Genomic DNA, 17,900 nt, shown 5'->3' on the forward strand with positions numbered 1-17,900 from the left:
GGGATTATGGCACGTATTTTTGTTAAAATATGGAAATTGCTTGTTTTTTAAAAGGTATCAATGTAAGCAATATATGCCTAACTTAAGAAACACTGTATTTGAAAACCTCAAAGAATCAGTTGTATGCATCTAGGGAAATGAGAGCCTGTGTTCTAGGTATGTGTTTCATAAATTGACTTCAAAGTAAAGTATGAGAAATAAAATAACTAGGGGTCAATCCAGTGAATATTCCAGACTCCAGTAAAAAAAAAAAAAAAAAAATCATATACTGTACAAGTCACAACATACAAAAAATAATTCATCACGGGTTAATGGGGATATAAATACTAACCAGTTAGTCTTTAACAGATGTATTAAAAACAGGTGTTACTTTTGTAGGTGATAAATCTCAAGAAGAAAGGAAAGAAGAAAAAATACATCAATTCTGGAACAGTAAGTAAAACCATGTTCTGTGTAGTAGGCTAATCAAGTATATACAGTTTACTAAAGAGAGATTTTCTTATCAGTTTTTTTTTTTCTTCTAAGAAATCAAGAGAAATGGCTTGCAGCAGTTTGATTTAACAGCCAGCATGTTTATATGGGGGGTTATAGCTCATGAAATAACTCCATCCTGTTGTGCTCTTACATTCACTATGTGTGTGTCTAAAATGTGCAATTATGGAAGAAGCACATGTTGTAATCATGGATTTTCATTTACCTGGGACTATACAAGGCTAAAGAAAACTCGGTTTGTAGGCCACCCTTTAAGGTGATCTTCTACCTTGCACTTCCTAGCTTGTTTCGCCTCAGCAACGTCTTTAGGGTCATTGTTAGTAAACCATGTCAGTCATAATGGGAAGCAGCTGGTTTACTGTATCTAATTTACATTTGGAAATCAACAGACTCTATTCACTTTTGACCTACTGTTTTTGTTTAATATGTGTCTAACATAAGGTGTTTTTCTTTATTTATTTTGTATATATATTTTTTTCAGTTTTAATGATGGCTGTTAAAGTTGTAATGAACATTAACGTTAAGGTATTGCATGGTAATTTCTATTGTGGCTATTGTCAATGCACATAATTTGTGTCTTGGTTTGCAGTGAGAAAAAAAAAAGTGTGTGTGTATATATATATATATATTCTCACATATATATGTAAATTTGTTTTTGCATGTTATTTTTCATTTTATGCATGTCATGTAATAATTTGCTGTTTTATTATAAAGCTGAATCTCTAATTTATGTCTTTCAATAGAACAATTAGAAATTATAGAATTTCTTTGTAGATTTTCTAATTTTTAACTGCCCAAATACTTTTGTCTGCGACTGTGTGTGTGTGTGTGTGTGTGTGTGTGTGTGTGTGTGTGTGTGTTTGTGTGTGTGTGTGTGTGTGTGTGTGTGTGTGTGTTTGTGTGTGTGTGTGTGTGTGTGTGTGTGTGTGTGTGTGTGTGTGTGTGTGTGTGTGTGTGTATATATATTTATGAAGAGGAGTGGCTACATCATGGGCCCTCTTTAGAGGAGCCTCATTGTCTGACTGAGGCTGGCTTGGCTACTCCGCATACTTTCACCAGGTTCTTCCGATTTAATGTGGTAGATCCCTCTATGCCTTCATTAGGCACAAGGGTCCTTGAGGTTGCACACGCGCATCGCTAACCATGGTTTTGCAGTCTTGAGACGTCCCTTGTCTGCTGTCTCCGCTCACGCTCCCTCGAGATGGCTTTGGTATACTTTTCCCAAAAGTGTTGTTGGTGGTCGTCTTTGAATTGAAAGGGAACATTAGGTTATGGATGTAACCCTGATTCCCTGAAAGAGAAGACGACCACCAACCTGCGAGGTCGCATCGGTCGCCTTCGCGGGTTTGATGCAAAAGAGGAAATGGGCTCCGTGGAGTGACTGTTTGATCCATCGGGAGGCGGGACCGAGAACGTCTCTCCCCGGAAGGGCCTAGCAGCACCTCTGACAAAAAATACTCAGTGAATGCCTGACCTGTGGCAGGCATATCCCAAAAGTATTGTTGGGGGTCGTCTTCTCTATGTCTAAATTACTTGTAATCCTTCCTCCTATATCACAGATATTGAGATTTTGAAGTGCTACTGGCTTTGCTGTTTAAAGTTCTTGATGTAACATTTATTAAAAATTCTGTGTGTGCAAAGACTGAATGGTTGAAAGAAGTTTTCTAACCTTTTTGTCCACATTGTTTCCAGGTAACATTGCTGTCATTTGCAGTTGAAACCGAAGTCACATTCCTTGACTACATAACGGGCGGGTGAGTAAAAGTAGGATTTTAATCCTAGGAGACAACCAAAGGAGAACAAATTTACCATATACTGTACAAGTCCCAACATAAGAAATGAATTTTTTTACCACAGGTACTTTCAAAACAGATTGAATACAACAGATGGCTACAGTGTTACTCCACTGGTTTATATTCAGCAAATTCAATTCCCTTATATTCTATATTTTTTATCCTCTATCTCCTCTGTGCATGTGTCTTTATATAGTGAAAAGAGAGGGGTGGATTTGCTTTTGAATAAGAACTGAGCTTTTGTATAATTGAGCATTATGGAAAGACAACTTAACCTTTTATTTTAGCAGTAATCAGCACACCGTGTCCAAGCTTCAGTAGATTACATTTATGCACATTGAGTCACAAATTATACTGCTGTAAGCGCCTACTATTTGCATCAAAAAGTGTGTATTTTTCTGGGGTGGAGGATTTAGATACGCTTCAACACATTGGTACCTTATTTTCTCACTTGAGATGAATACAATCCAGTGTCATGCTTCAGATTGTTCAAGTGCTGATAAGTGCAGAATCTCATTATTCTTACTTTTAGATATGGAAAGGCTCTGCATTTCATTTGTCTGTCATTCGTTCTCCTAAAATGTACAGTGAGGCCAAGTCATCATTTTTCTATATTGGGATTTGTTTTACAATATGGCCAACTGTATCAAAGATAGAGTCCACACACAATTACATGCATTTTTTTTTTAATGGAGAAAAACTAGAACCAACAAGTACTGTAATCAGAGGTCTGTTAGGCACTTTGATGTTGTTTGTTCCTCACTTTTATAACATCAGCAGGAATTTGTGTCCTTTAAAAACAGGAATTATTTAAAGACTGGTTTGAAAATACGCCCCAGCATCTTCATATTAGGTACATTGTCACATTCTAGGTATGCTTTCTTTTTTTTCACAAAAACGCTAATGTAGAGTGTACAATATTTAACAAAACTGATATTGTGTAACAGACATGGTCCCACTCAGAAAGTACTTTCTTAGATTTATTGCATTGCAAGAGGAGTCCATCTGTAATTATTTGCAATCAATACGTTCCCTTGCGTAGCTCCGGGAGCCTCACAGATCATCTTGATTGCACTTGTCAGATAATACTGTTGTTTAATGGAATGTCAGCCAGTTACTGAATTTGCTTAGCTGTATCATTGCTTTATCATGCTTGTAACCAGGAACCTCTTATCTACAGTTACTTAAAAAGCCACTGTGTTACTGTTTTGTATGTAATGTGGTTCCTAAAGCAAGTGTTTAGAGCAAGATAACAGAAATTCTCAGTATATGTTTTTTGGAGTGTTTGGAGTAGAGTTTTGCATTTGATCTGTTTGGTGATCTTGATAAAGGACAAAGCAAATGTGTTTACGAGATGAGTAAATAAGATTTCTAGTACCCTTTATATAACTTGGGCCAGTTTTCAGTTGATCAAATTTCTATTAGAAAACGATTCAGAACCATCAGCCAATCAGCTTCCAGCTCTAGCAAGTTTGTATCAGACAGTAGATGCCCGCTGCGACGTCACAGCATCAACTGTAAATCAAATTTAAAATAAAGTACCGGCTTTTTCATTTTGACTTGCAGTAATGAAGCCCAGTTAACATCTATTGGACAGCAAATACTAAATAAAGACATAATTGGTCCAAATGTATTTTATTATTGACTAAAGCCAGCCAATCAGTACTTTGCAACAACAAAAGCAACCAGTCCTGTACTCGCCACTGCCACATCAGCCAGTGCACAGACTCAGCTCGACTGGAGCGCAGCATCTTTCAACAATAACAGACCGAAATCCAGACAATCCATTAGTGTTGCTCCATTCAGATATCTGGCACTTTCCATATAAACTGTAAGTAACTCTGACAAGTAAAAAGTTATTTGTTTAATAAAGTTATTTGTTAATTTTCTTTCATTTTGTATGTGATCCTTTATGAACAGTTTCGCGACTACTCAGCAGAAGGGTACCCGATTAATCATTGTGGCAGTGTACCCCGCCTGTGTGTGTGTTATGTTGCATGTGGTGTGTTAATGTTGGTGTATAGGTATTGGTGCACGGGATATAAATGGATCTGTGTAGCACGAGTGGTTTAAAATATATAGTTGTATTTAGGCACGGGGATTGCATAATCACTTCACGTGCAGATAAAGTATGTAATAGTATGTGAGCACGGGATTGCACAAATTAGTTCACATGCTGGGATTCAAGTGAATAATTAATTAGTAATTGAATCCCGGCAGAACTGTATATATAGATGCATTCACTCGGGATTGTGAGTTCATAGCGAAAGAATGGGAGAGAGTGAGGAGCGTAAAGTAAAAAAGAAATAATAAGCAATTGCTACGTCACACTGGAGGACCAGCACGATATTTGTTTGGTCCCTGTTGGTTAGTGTCTGTTCGTTTTGTTTGTCTCTGTTTTGGCCAGTTTTCTTTTACAAAGTGTTTTTGTCTATTTAAACTTTTTATTTGTAATAAACCGGCGCAAGTAAGCGCCTTCACCATTTCACTCGCAGTGCCGTGTGTTTCTTCCGGGTCTGACGTCACTGCTCAGGCCAGCTTACCACAATCATTTAAAAGTTCAAGGTAGGTTTTAAAGTGTTGCTTTAAAGAAAATAATGAGATAAATCGTTTTCTAATCCGTCCCACTGGCTCGGGATGCATAACTGAATGAATGGATACATGAATGACTCTGTGTTTCTTTGTTCATGTTTATGAGGCAGTCTGTCACTATACAGGATATCAAGTGATCCTGGTAGGTGCTGATGTGCCAAGGTTTCTGCTGTGCTGTCCACTGTTATGAGAAAAAAATTATATTCATTAGACTTGACACTGATCCTTGTACAACACAACAAATAACAGCTTTATCTGACATTTGTATACAATACAATGGGTACAGGGATAAATACAGTGACACATAAGGATGTAACTAATTGATTAGTACAGAGATTAACAAAGAAAATACTTATTTTCTCATAAATCTTACGTTTGTGCATATACCACTCTCCCACCTATTCATTAGTTAAAAAATATAAAATAAAATAAATCTATGAAAAAAAATATATATCATTTTATTACACCCCACTATGGATTGTCAGTGTAGTAAGCCTCCAGATGGCAATCCATCATAAGAGCTATAAACCCAAACAACAACTTTTCAAAGCCCTGTAGGGTTGACTTCTGATTTTCAGGAGTAAGAAATAATTTGTGGATTTAGAATTGCTCCCTGTGTCGTAGCTGTCAAATATGTCCGTTATATTAGTAAACATATGTGCAGATATAAGAACTTGAAAAGTAAATCTTCCCTGGCCATGTTTGGTACTGTTTATTTGGACTTCCATAAAGCAGGTCAGAGTTAATGACACTGAAATACAGATGCAGTGACTGGCATGAAACATGATCAATCTCAAAGTGTGTCTGTACAGATACTGTCAATCTGCAACTAGAATCGAAGGCAATACATAATAGTCGTCATTTCTTAATCCTAGGAGGCTTCCTGCCTGATAATGGTACAATATTTTTTACATTCACAATTCATAGCTGATCACAGTGCTGGTGCAAACTTTGAATGGTGAAATAATAACTATGTTCTTTATGTATATCTGACTGGGACTGACATTGCCATATCCATACATACCAATGCATTCCCAGAGAAAGTGTTTTGTTATGCAACTACCCAGAGCAATCTGGGTAAAGTACCTTGCTCAAGGGTACAGCAGCAGTGTCCTCCATAGGGATTGAACCCACGACCCTCCGGTCAAGAGTCCAGAACCCTAACCACTACTCCACACTGCTGCCCCAGTGTGATAACTAATTAAAGATGGACAATTAACAAAAGAATGAATTAGGAAAAATGAATAGGAAAATAATTTCAAAACAGAAAAGCAGGCAGCCCATTAAATAAAACGTTATGTCATGTTTTTTCTACTGTATCTGTCTCATCCTTAGGAATGTCATAGGCTTTGCTCAGTTTACACAAAGCACTGAGTAATTAGGTGTTGGTTTTGTAAACAAGGAAATACAAATTGCAACTAGAAAGCAGCTCTTTATATTGAACTAGAACTGTGTATCCCAGTGTCTGCAGCCATGACCTCATATGAAAACCAGCGTACAGAGTGTGGACGACGGACGGATAGACTGAAAGCATCATTTAAGTATTCTGCCCCCGACTTTACAGACTGCAGATAAAAGTGAAGATCAATTACTGTTGAAATACAGTTATCATCACTCCCTATGTAATATACCAATTGAAAATATAAGCGGACAGGTAATGTACAATATATATTTTTAGTTTGCCTCCTGGTCATTCCATTGGTTAAGCAATGAGTCTTTGTCATGTGTCCTGAATGCAGTTAGTAGGGTTAAGAACTGGGAGGTTGAAGACTAATTTGCAGTGATAGCTCTGGGAGGTAGTGATTTTAAAAGACATTGTAAATAAAAACTGTAATTGCTAGCACAAAATAAATTATTCTGCATTTCATTAGCTTTAAGCAGGTTTAAGGTAAAGCATTTTTTTTTTGCATAATGCTCAATATCATAATCAAAATGTACTGTATATTTTGACCTGGATCTCCATAAAAGAAAACTACAAGTTTTGTAAGTTTTAACCTGATCTCCTGTTTTAATAACAGAGCTTTGATTCTAATGATGATCAAAACTCAGATGCACAAATCGCAATGAACTATTATATAGTATCGGTAGCTGAAGCATGTCTTCAGGATTAAAACCAGCTATCATCTGGCCCAAAAGCTCAGAGAGCTACCAACTCCCTACTGCAAAGCAAAACGTTTCCACAATAGATTCACTGTAATAACACAATTGTGTGTGTAGCGATGCAAACAGATTTTCACCATTCTGTAAGGGCTTTTTTTGTTATTGAATTATTATCTATTTTTAGGAGTAGTCCCAGGATTACCATGCATAAGTGGTTGATGCAATCGAGAGGTATTCCTCATGCTGTAGAAGCGCTTTTAAGCATGGATGAGGTTCAGCAATCCTGCCAGCCTGCCAACTGGATTAAGAAGTCGTGTCGACATGTTGTCGGGATTTGGAGCACTGAAGCAGTGCAGATTACTTGTAGAGATGTGAGTGCTTTACACCAGAGCAGGAGGCATGTCTTTCATGTTTCTCACAAGCCAGTTATACTCAGCACCACACAAAAAAGTATTACATTTACCCTGAAAGTCAATGTGAACTGAAGGAATTGCTGTCAAGGACTGAGAAGGCAACAAATACATGACAGAAATCCTAAAACACCTCAGTTACATTTTGTTATAAATAATGTATGTTATTTTGTTAATCTATGTTATCGTGTTCTTTTGTTTGGCAATGACATTCACAGTAGCAGTTTCAACTGAAGGGAAGTCTGGTTTTATTGGTACAGGTTTGGTACAGTATGACAGACTGAACTCAGTATTAAAGCTATTGGACTGATACTAAACAGTGTGACAGGCTGAGCTGTTTAACAGAAGCTTCTTAGAGACTTTCCTCATCCTAGATGAGGGCACAATCAGAAAGGAAATTCACAACATCAGATATCTGGGTGAAATGTAGTCATATACAGTAGGCTTTTTAAATGAATTGACTGTTTTTGCAGTATTTCAGTAGACTAGGTTATGAGAACCATTCATTATTTTTCCTCTGTAGTTAAAGGACAAGAAAATCTACTCTTAAGCCGAGGGGACACTAGTCTACATGTTAACAGTTAACTTAAAGCCATTTATATTTTAGCTGTAAATGCATTGCGGTTCAAATAATTGAAGGTAAACAAAAGAAACCTGATAAGTCAATATGACTCAAAGGATATGATAAAACATGAATAAAGTACGAGAGAAAACTTTAGATTTCTGTTCCAGTAGAAATCAGATGGAGAATAAGGTTATCTGCAGCTTAATATGCTGCATCATAGCTACAGCTATGTTTGAGTTAAATTAAAGGCTTCTGTTTGATAAATAAAAGTGTTTTTTTTTTTTAAAGCGGTAGTAAATAGATGAAGTGACTGTTGTTTTTTTTTTTATAGGCAAGCAGTAGTAGGGTAGTGTGGTGTTTCTGGGGCTCGTAAATATAGATAAGTATTTTGGCTGGGTGTAATTAGCTATATAAAAATGTTTACATAATCTTAATATTAATCATTGGTGCTGGGTGAAGGTTTGTTGTGTCCAGTACTGTAGGAAGGGACAGTTAGTATTTTTTATGTTTCCTGGCTGAATGCTGTTTTTCTGATCTTTTTAATGCTTAAAGAAAACAGTTTAGGAAAAATCAAGCAACATTTGTCATTTTAGCAAACAAATGTAAATAAAAACAGCATTCACCAGTGATCATTCTGTATAAGTGTGGCAAAGTGGTTAACCATGTGCAGGTGAAGGTAATGCAGCAGTGATTAATAAACAGACAGACAATTGTAATCCAGGTGCAATGTTGTTTAATGGTTTTTTAAATCCAATGGCCTGATGGCAAAACAACAGTAAATAATAACAATGGTAATGAAGCAATACAGCGGCATGTATTGGTTATTTGTAATCTGCCTCGAAATTGTAACAGTCCCGTTTTTAGTTCACCCACATGTAACACATACACAAACACAAACCCCAGTCCACAGTGCGTGCTCTAGTGCTTGTGGTGAATACAGTTCTTTAGTGCAAACAAAAGTGCAGTGTTGTTGATCCGGTTTAGTGCTGGCCTTTGGCGACAGCTCCGGATCGTGTTAGCCATTGAAATAATCACAAACAGTATTATTAACGACAAACAAAACACTCATGTTTCACAACACAGGTTCTCCTTCTGGCCATTTAATATAACCATTCACAAAGGAACAGATCACATCACTCTGTCCCCTTTTTATAACATCACCCATGACCCCTTGGTCAACGAGCGCATCCGCTCCTCCAATCCGTGGATGCCACGCCTTTTCCCGTCCGGGTCATTGGCCGACCTTTCTAGATGGCAGACTTCCACCTAACCCTGGGAATAAACTGTTGTGGCATTTAGACCAGGGTACTCTGTTCCCTTTATACATCACCCTCGCAGGTCAGGAGGGAGATCTAACACCAAGAATCATTCGATCTCTTTTCACAATAAGTTTAATTTTTTCTTTTTTTCTTTTTTGACTTCAAAATTTCTTTCCACGGTTTCTGCAAGTTGTAGACTGCAGCAGAAAGGTGTTCTATGAAAGCAGAATCAATATTGTAGAAGCAACAGATTCTACATTTTCTGGCAACAGTTAGCCTAGTGTCCGCTCTGCTTTAGGAAGATTTATTAATTAACGGTAATTGCTCTGCTTCCAATTCCTGCTGGTGTAAGATAAATTACCTCATGCAATCTTCTAGTGCTTATTTACCTCAATTGATTTAAGAGGAACTTGCAATTGGTTAAATTGGAATCCTAATTTAAGCAATGTTAAAAGATGTAAACAATTAAGTGAAAATAGTAAGCAATTTCAGGCAAATGGATATATAATAACTTTAAATGTGTTATTTGTAAGCATTGTGGTTAATTAGCCAGTATCTGTTGATGCCTCAACTAGGGACACACAGCTATTTATAATAATGGTTGCCAGAAAGAAGACTCAATTTGGTGCTTGAGATCTCTATCCAAACATGTTCAGTAACCTGCAGCTTTGCTGAGTAGTCCTTTCATTTCCAAATTGTGAGTGTGTCATTTTGGGAGATGGGAGCCTAATTGTAACTAGGCAGACGTCTACTAGGAATTAGTTGCAGTCCCAGTTGGAGATAGATAAGATCTCATTGTTGAAGCGCAACTATATGAATTTGGGTGTATAGGAGATAAACAGTGTAAGGAGAGCTTATTGGTGGAAAACTATGGGACATCATACAGTAGGTACCGGTACTAAATTATTTTATACAGACCACTGTGTCCCTTCACCTTAATATCGTTCATAAAGGAGACTTTGCGTCCTGTTTTTATTGTGTGTATATCAATGTGGATAAGGTATAATCTCATGTTTCATTATAAATCTACTGCAGCAGTTTCCAGTCATGCTTTTTTAATCCTGACTGCATAGCTACTGTACCATACTAAAGGTTTCAGAGACTTGTCAACAAACAAGTAAAATTAGCTGCATGTTAAGGGTCAGTCAGTTAATAGTTATGTAACAGAAGACCTCATGGAAGAGGAACTGCACTTAAAGTATATTCAAGGAATTATGTTTAACCTGTCCCCTCTTGGATGGTTATCAGAGTTAACAATGCCATAGTAATGTTTGTTGTTGATACATGTAAATTTGTAAAACAACCAATTCTAATTTGCCTCCTGACTTTTAAAACCAGGAATAAAAACACATTTTCAGTAAATATATCTTATTAAATATGTATGGTAGAAATTTTGAAATTTCAGCTGCTTTGTTCGATTCGTTTTTGAATTGCTTCAGTTAGCAGGATGTAAATCTTCTTCTCATGCACAGGTTCTAAACTCACTTAGGGAGCAAAGCATATTCCATTTACCTGTTTTATTTGGGATAAATCTGTAGCTGATTTCCCCGACACATTATCCACTGTAAGTACAATGTGTTCTTTTAAGAAATACTAAAATAAACTTTGTAAATTCAATCACAAACTTTTCAAATAAAATGAGACTTGTTTTTAATTAATTATGCTTTGTTTAGTATTTATAAATGTAGCACTATTGTGTGTTTTCTAGTTATGGATGGAATACAGTATATCCTTTAATCTATATCTTTAGACACTAAATAAAACAAACTTAACTGAAGTCTATGTCAATGTCTTTTGTATTAGAATAATAATGACAAAACCTATTGTAGAAACATTTGTGCAGTTTTATTACATAGTGCTGCTTTTGCAGACAACCTGTTCCCTGTTACCTGTGGTGTTTCAGTAATTTTCTCACATACATAAAACTGTTAAGATTTCTGGTTGTACGGATTGTGGAAAATCAGCTTTCTTCTTGGATTTCATGCAGTCCAACTGTGCCATCTGCCCACTGAACTGTCAGCTGTCTCTTGCGAAATTCAGTAAGCATTGGAGCATATTTGTGGCAAATGCATGATGAGTCCCTGCAGATTGCACTAATTACTTCTGCCATATGGACAGAATCTCGCAAGAGTTTAACAATGTCTAGTGCTTGGGAAACCATTACATAAGCTGTATGTATTGTTCGTGAAATACTGCTAAAAATGATTTCTATATGAGCTTTAAGTACAGCTTATACCAGTTTTCATTCTATGTTGCTTTACTGTGACAAAAAAATAACACAGAAAAAACCTATAGTTTGATGTATATATTTTTCCATTATAAAAGAGAAACCATATTGATACAGCTTCAACATTGTAAACAAACAACTGAGGCCAACATTGTGTTGCAATATACTGACTAGAGCCGTGAAGCTCTAGAGCCAATCCAGTCTTGCAATTTATTGCTGACATTAACTTTGTTTAGGGGCTTAGAAATTCTTCTACACTTAAATGAAACCAGACATTCCTATTGATCACAGCAATATAAGCAGAGGCAGTGCAGAGCTGATGGGTTGAATTGAACCTGAAGGTAGGAAGCAGTGACATTAGTAGAATCCAGCAGGAATGATGTGGGAGCCGGTAAAGTGATTAAATGTTTCACAGTAAGGCTATAAGGAGAAGTGACTGTTATGATATGGTTCTGTACTAATAGCCAGGACTGAATTTGTGCACTTCACAGCCAGATGTGTTAAACTTGGTTGGGCTATTCTTCAGCAATAAGTTATTGAGAGAATGTCACATTTACAGTTTTCATCTTACAAAATTATGGGGAAACTTGGTGAGAACAGGTTATTGATAATAACAGAAAATATGACGTTGCCTGTTAGAATATCTTTACATATGTTCATATTTCACATGTCGTATATGGATATAGAGTATAGGAATATAATCTTTCAGGATACAAATAGCTTTCATTTTGTAATCACAGATGAGGTGGGGTACATGTTTGTTATTTACATACATGTTTATTATTTTAAACAAATTATTACAATAATAAATACAAATGGATCCAACAAGGGAGCTATTATCTTTGAATATGAAGACTTGCTGTTGTAAACCTGAGTGGAATGTAGGCAGGACTTCCAGGGTTGAAGTTGACTTTTGTTAGTAGGTCAGCATTTTAATGACAAATTAAAATGCTGACCTACTAACTTAAAATGGGGCTGAGATCAGACTTCAGATCGGAAATGGGATTTGAAACCATTCTTCACCTAGAGCAGCCAGGTGTTGACTCAAATTTGTTTCTGTGAAAACCTGTTAAAAGCTGGATTGAAAACCCTGTGAAAGGTTGTTGCCTTCAGCTCCCAAGGGAGGTTTTATTTATTTATTTATTTTACATATTGCTCTTTTCAAGCTGAACTGAATGATGCCATCCTTGTCTCATACTGAACAGTGAAATAACCTATTTCCACTTGCATCAGTCATTCAGCGCAAGTAATTTCTTGTAGTGCTGGTGTTTCTATGGAGCTGAATTGGATTTGGGGATTAAAAATCAAAGCTTTAGAAGTATCACATGGCTGGAAGCTTTGAATTATTCTCAAATACAAAACAGGCTTTGTATAGATATTTAAATTACTTGTTAAAATGCACAATGGCAATTCTTAAAAAGTAGGAGATTCACTCTTTTAAATTGTATTCTCATTTGCACTTGCCCACTGAGTAAAAATGAAATGCTTCACCAGATTGTCTGTATTATGCATTTATTTGTATTTGCTTGCGATTGTAAGTCGCCCTGGATAAGGGCGTCTGCTAAGAAATAAATAATAATAATAATAATAATAATAAATGCATAGTTTTTAGAAGATTTTAATCCCTTACGATGTCTATGTTTATGTCTCAGTGGCTCTTTTTCATGTTGCTGCAGTAATTTCCATTGGACCTGTCTTGAATAGAAAATAGTCCCACTTTCACAAATGAAGTTCCTTTCAATACAAACTGGAAGTATTGAGAACTGTATATGTCAGACAAATTATGTGTAGGCAGTGGAAGACATTTCACATAATGATTTAAGATTCATGGTGGGGAAAAATGTTTGATAATATAATATTTAATACCCTTTCCCAGCTACATGATATGTAAATGACACTGCCTTATAAATTAGAGGACACCTTTCAAAAGTGTGTTTCAGTTAACTATTTTACTGAGGTGAGGCTTCACTGTCAGTCTTCTCGTTGTTAATAACATCAATGGGAATCTTTGTTTACCAGTCACCTTACATTGTAACCATTTCTTGTTGTTTATATCTGCATTGCAGTCAACAGAAGGAAACATGTTCATTAGAAGAAATACTTTGAATGTTAAAACAACTTCAAGTATATTATTTACAAATATTTAACGCATAACTTCTGCTATATGTAAACGTGTCCATAAAAGCACAGATATAGTACATTCAGCAGATTCTTGTTTCTTAGTATTGCCGAAAACCCTCCTAAAAACCTGTAACCTGTCACCACTGCGCTTTAGCGGAATCAGTGGCTTACCTCATTCATCCTCTGTGCTGCTATAACTCTTGCCTAATGAGCCGAGACAGTTATAGACTTCAGGCCTGATACTCCTCACTTGTATTCTAGCAATTCCTGGTCGTTCTGGGCGGTATCCATCTGTCAACTTCAGCTGGTTTGTTTTCCCATGTAGCAAAAAATGTTGCACTTCTTGATAAATTTGTCATTTCTTTTTTTTAACTTCACGCTTTTGAAAATAACACTTCAGCCTTTTTTATATAGTTTTCACACTTAAAACCTTAAATTGGCCTGCATAATTAATATACTGTATTGCTTAGAATTTAAGACACCCTTGAATTTCCCACCCTCAACTTGAGGAAAAAATAAAACATAAAATAAATATTCATTTACAAAGGTACAACCTCAATTACGCATATGGAGGCAGTTTGCGGCCATCTGCTGTCACACAGAGCATTACAGTTATGTGCTGCTTCTCATTTCCAGTTATAATTACTTACACCTGTTTTCCTCCCAATTTGTGAACTGTTTTAGCATGCCGAAAAATACGGGGGTCTGATCAACATTCCCGATCTGTCCAAGCTGGTACTGTTTGTTAGAAATGCTGAAATTGTAAAAGTTCTTTGAATTCCTCAGGAAGCTAATGACACTTCTTTGAAAATGGCTGCCTGTATGTCATGGATGATTCAAGGTCAGGCAGTAACGTTTTGGTTCTTTTCTCAGCAGTAAGTCACGTTGCTGTTTGTGTACTCGGATAGTCTTTTGTTGGCGATTTTAATACACACATCACTATACTGTACTCGAATTTAAGACACAGGCTATTTTTGAGGAGCAAACAATGGTTCAAAAAGTGCGTCCTTAAATTCAAAGGAATGTGGTATATCTTTATATGCAGGTGGTTCAATATGGAAAATACATCAGAAAAATATATAAATATATATTCAATTCCTTAAAGATTTTTTTTAATAAGATATATTGTAAATGTTTTTCTAATCAAGCAACAAACCTTCAGTTTTTTCAGTAATTCATATATTTTTAAAGGTGGTTTCAGTAGTTTTGTATTGACAGCTGTTGCATGAATGGTAGTTTCACCATAGACAATAATGATTTCCATATGTGAAGTTGACTAGCTAGAAATCATTTAAAATGTTGGTACTTCAGTTTCTTATTATAAATGACTTACCCAGCAGCTATGACTATTAGAGTACGTTCAGCTTTTGAGCATTCACCATGCTGTTAGAAATGAAGTGACTGGGGAAAAAGACATCCCCACTGATCACACGTTTCTAGTCACCTGTCATGTTGAAGAATATGGCTACTTTATTTTATATCAAGTGGGTCATTTAGTCGTATGATACGATGGGCTCCAACAGTATGATACATGTCATAAGGAATGTCATAAAAACTACTTACTTGTCCTGTTTTGAGACATTGCTACCAGGGTTTACCTTGTAGGGTAAAGGTTATCAGTTGTGCCCCTTCTAAATAAAGTAATGGCTTTTTGAGTAGAAGAAACAGAAAACATAATTAAAAACTAACTTGTTTTTCTTTTAGGACACAGATCAATTTTACCGTGGCCATTGATTTTACTGCATCAAATGGTGAGTGCAGAAGTTGCAAGATAGTTTTGCAAAATACACGGGTTACATCTAACCTGACCCATTATTTCATCAAATTTTATGCCTGATCTCTATCTAATCTACATCAGTGATAATTATTTTAAAGAATTGTGAAACAAAAATTATGTTTTAAAAATAACTTTATTTAACCAATTATTAACCAATGAGAAAATAAAGGCTTTTATTTTTTTTATTTTTTTTTAACGGTAGACTAATACACACCAATACTATTTTCCTACAGGTAACCCAGCCCAGCCAACCTCTCTCCACTACATGAGCCCTTATCAGATGAATGCATATGCAATGGCACTTAAGGCTGTTGGAGAAATCATTCAGGACTATGACTCTGATAAGATGTTTCCAGCTCTTGGGTTTGGTGCGAAGCTGCCACCAGATGGAAGGGTGTCACATGAGTTTGCCTTGGTAAAACTGAATCCCTGTATTCTCACTAACTAGTCCTTTAGGCTTTTAAGCATGTGTTTTGCCTACAGCATTTGTTTGTTTCATATGTTCTGTTGGAATTAAAATCTGAAAAAAATACCATTGTTATATAAACCATTAACTGAACATATACTAACCAACTAACCAAAACCAGACATTTTGTGCATATTTTAAATGTAAAAAAAGGGCATATGATTTGAATGTGTATGCTGTTTCTGGTCCATAAATGTGATTTCACAATATAGTATTTCACAAGAAATGGTCAGTTGTCAGAACACTTTCATTGGTTGTCATTATACAGTATACACTCCCTATAGCGAACCTGTTGGGGTACAAGCCTTTCGTTCGTTATAGCGAAAGGACAATCAAAATGAACGATAAACTGTTGGAGTAAGATAATGAGATGAGATTGTGAACAAAAGTAGGATTACACATACCTGTTTGTGACATGTATCCAGTATTCTGCCTTTGCTGTGTCCTATGCTTTGAAGAATTAAAACACAGTACAAAAAGAGCAAACAACACAAATTGAAACTGAACTTTTATTCAAGATCAATACAACCTGAAAAGTTTCAAAGTGCATCAAATCCTAAAGTTTCAGTTTTGTTTCAATCCAACAAGCAAAAATCCCAAATGGAAAGAGGTTTTAATCAAAATCAATCCGACACGAATATTTTGAAATTTCAAAGTTCATGAGATCCTCAAGTCTTTTTTTGGTGCTTTTTGACAACCCTCATTCACCACATAGATGTGCCTGCGTTGCTCCTTTTTTTCAATCGATCAATAATTTTCAGCTTTGTTGCAGTATAAATTGATTTCCATTTTGGAGGCGTAGTTACCCAGTGTGCACTTTTATGACACTGAAAAAGAGTTGACTTCACTGTGGAAATGGCATCCCGTGCTAACCTGTTGTGAGCAGGTCTGTAGTTAGCATGGGATGCTGACACTGTGGGCTTAGATTGGATCCAGGGGCCAGGTTCGTTATAGCCAAAGGTTTGTTATTATGAAGGGCATTATAGTGAGGGTGTACTGTATTATTTTTATGTTTGTGCTAATTGCTCAAATTGCAATGATAAATAGCACCACATCACACAAATTGCTTAATATGTAAGATAGGTGTGATAAACCCATGTGTATAGTGACCAATATTGTTACAAAACTAATATTTAGCAAGTTCTATCAACAGTAGCCAATTTAAGGCAGTTTCACCTGGGTAATTGCCTTAAAAGCAGATAAGGAATATTGACTGTGGGTTAAAAAGTGTTTGGAAGTGTGTTATTGCACCCTGGAGAAATCAGTAGCTACTGAAGGCAAACTGACATCAGTCATAAAATGTTGTTTTCCCTTTACTTCTGCCAGCAGACAGCTAGATCTTATAGTTTGGGAAAACCATTTATCCAAAATAAAAAATAAAAAAATAGTCTTGAATTTGTTTGTCAGTATTATGCCTACAGTATTAGTGTAAAGTTTTCATTGAAAACAGTCAGTTGCCCAGAACTACAGTAGTTGTTTTCATTGTGAACCAGGTTTGACTGCCCAGGGCCAATACAGGCTCATACTGTAGTGCAAGCTCTCTTAGATTAGTGTGCCATACGAGAGGATCAGATGTAAAATACCTAACTGTCTTGAAATGTTCTGGTTTATTTCATGCCCATAGACACAGCTGGATCTGACATTTAAACATCTGCTTCTACCATGGAGCTCATGGCCCTGATGCAAACAGGGTTACTGTATGTCAGAGCTAACTGGGGTTTTTAAAAAAAAGTCATAGAGGATACGTGAAGTGAGTCACACGGAAAAAGGTTCAATATGTAACATGAATCCTGACTTGGTTATGTCTTTTGTCACAAATTGACTACTTTTTAAGTTAGTACATGTTTTATTTATTTATTAAAACCCCTTTCTGCTTAAACTGTAGCAGTTACACTGACAATATTAATGAATACAGTGTTTTGATTTCATTTGATTGACCTGTTTTAAAAGGTGAAACTCTACTTGGTTGGTCTGTTACAGGTTTTATTCACACAAGTTGGACATGGATTTTTGGAAAATGGTTTAGTTTTGGAACACCTTCATGCACAGAATAATATGCACACTATTCCTATAAGCCATGTTTCAAGCTTACAGTTGA

General features: G+C 36.1%; 1 protein-coding gene across 4 annotated transcripts in view; it reads left to right on the forward strand.

The window, feature by feature from the left end:
- Positions 1-17,900, forward strand: part of LOC117419905 (copine-8) — a 124,066-nt gene that overhangs the window by 74,800 nt on the left and 31,366 nt on the right. For all 4 annotated transcript variants that reach the window (XM_058986071.1, XM_034033268.3, XM_034033267.3 and 1 more), the window contains 4 exons: positions 379-432; positions 2,185-2,246; positions 15,264-15,310; positions 15,570-15,751. In XM_058986071.1, coding sequence (XP_058842054.1) covers positions 379-432; positions 2,185-2,246; positions 15,264-15,310; positions 15,570-15,751 — 345 coding nt within the window. The remainder of the gene's footprint in view (positions 1-378; positions 433-2,184; positions 2,247-15,263; positions 15,311-15,569; positions 15,752-17,900) is intronic.

Source organism: Acipenser ruthenus, chromosome 14 (assembly GCF_902713425.1).
Source record: "Acipenser ruthenus chromosome 14, fAciRut3.2 maternal haplotype, whole genome shotgun sequence".
NCBI lineage: Eukaryota > Metazoa > Chordata > Actinopteri > Acipenseriformes > Acipenseridae > Acipenser > Acipenser ruthenus.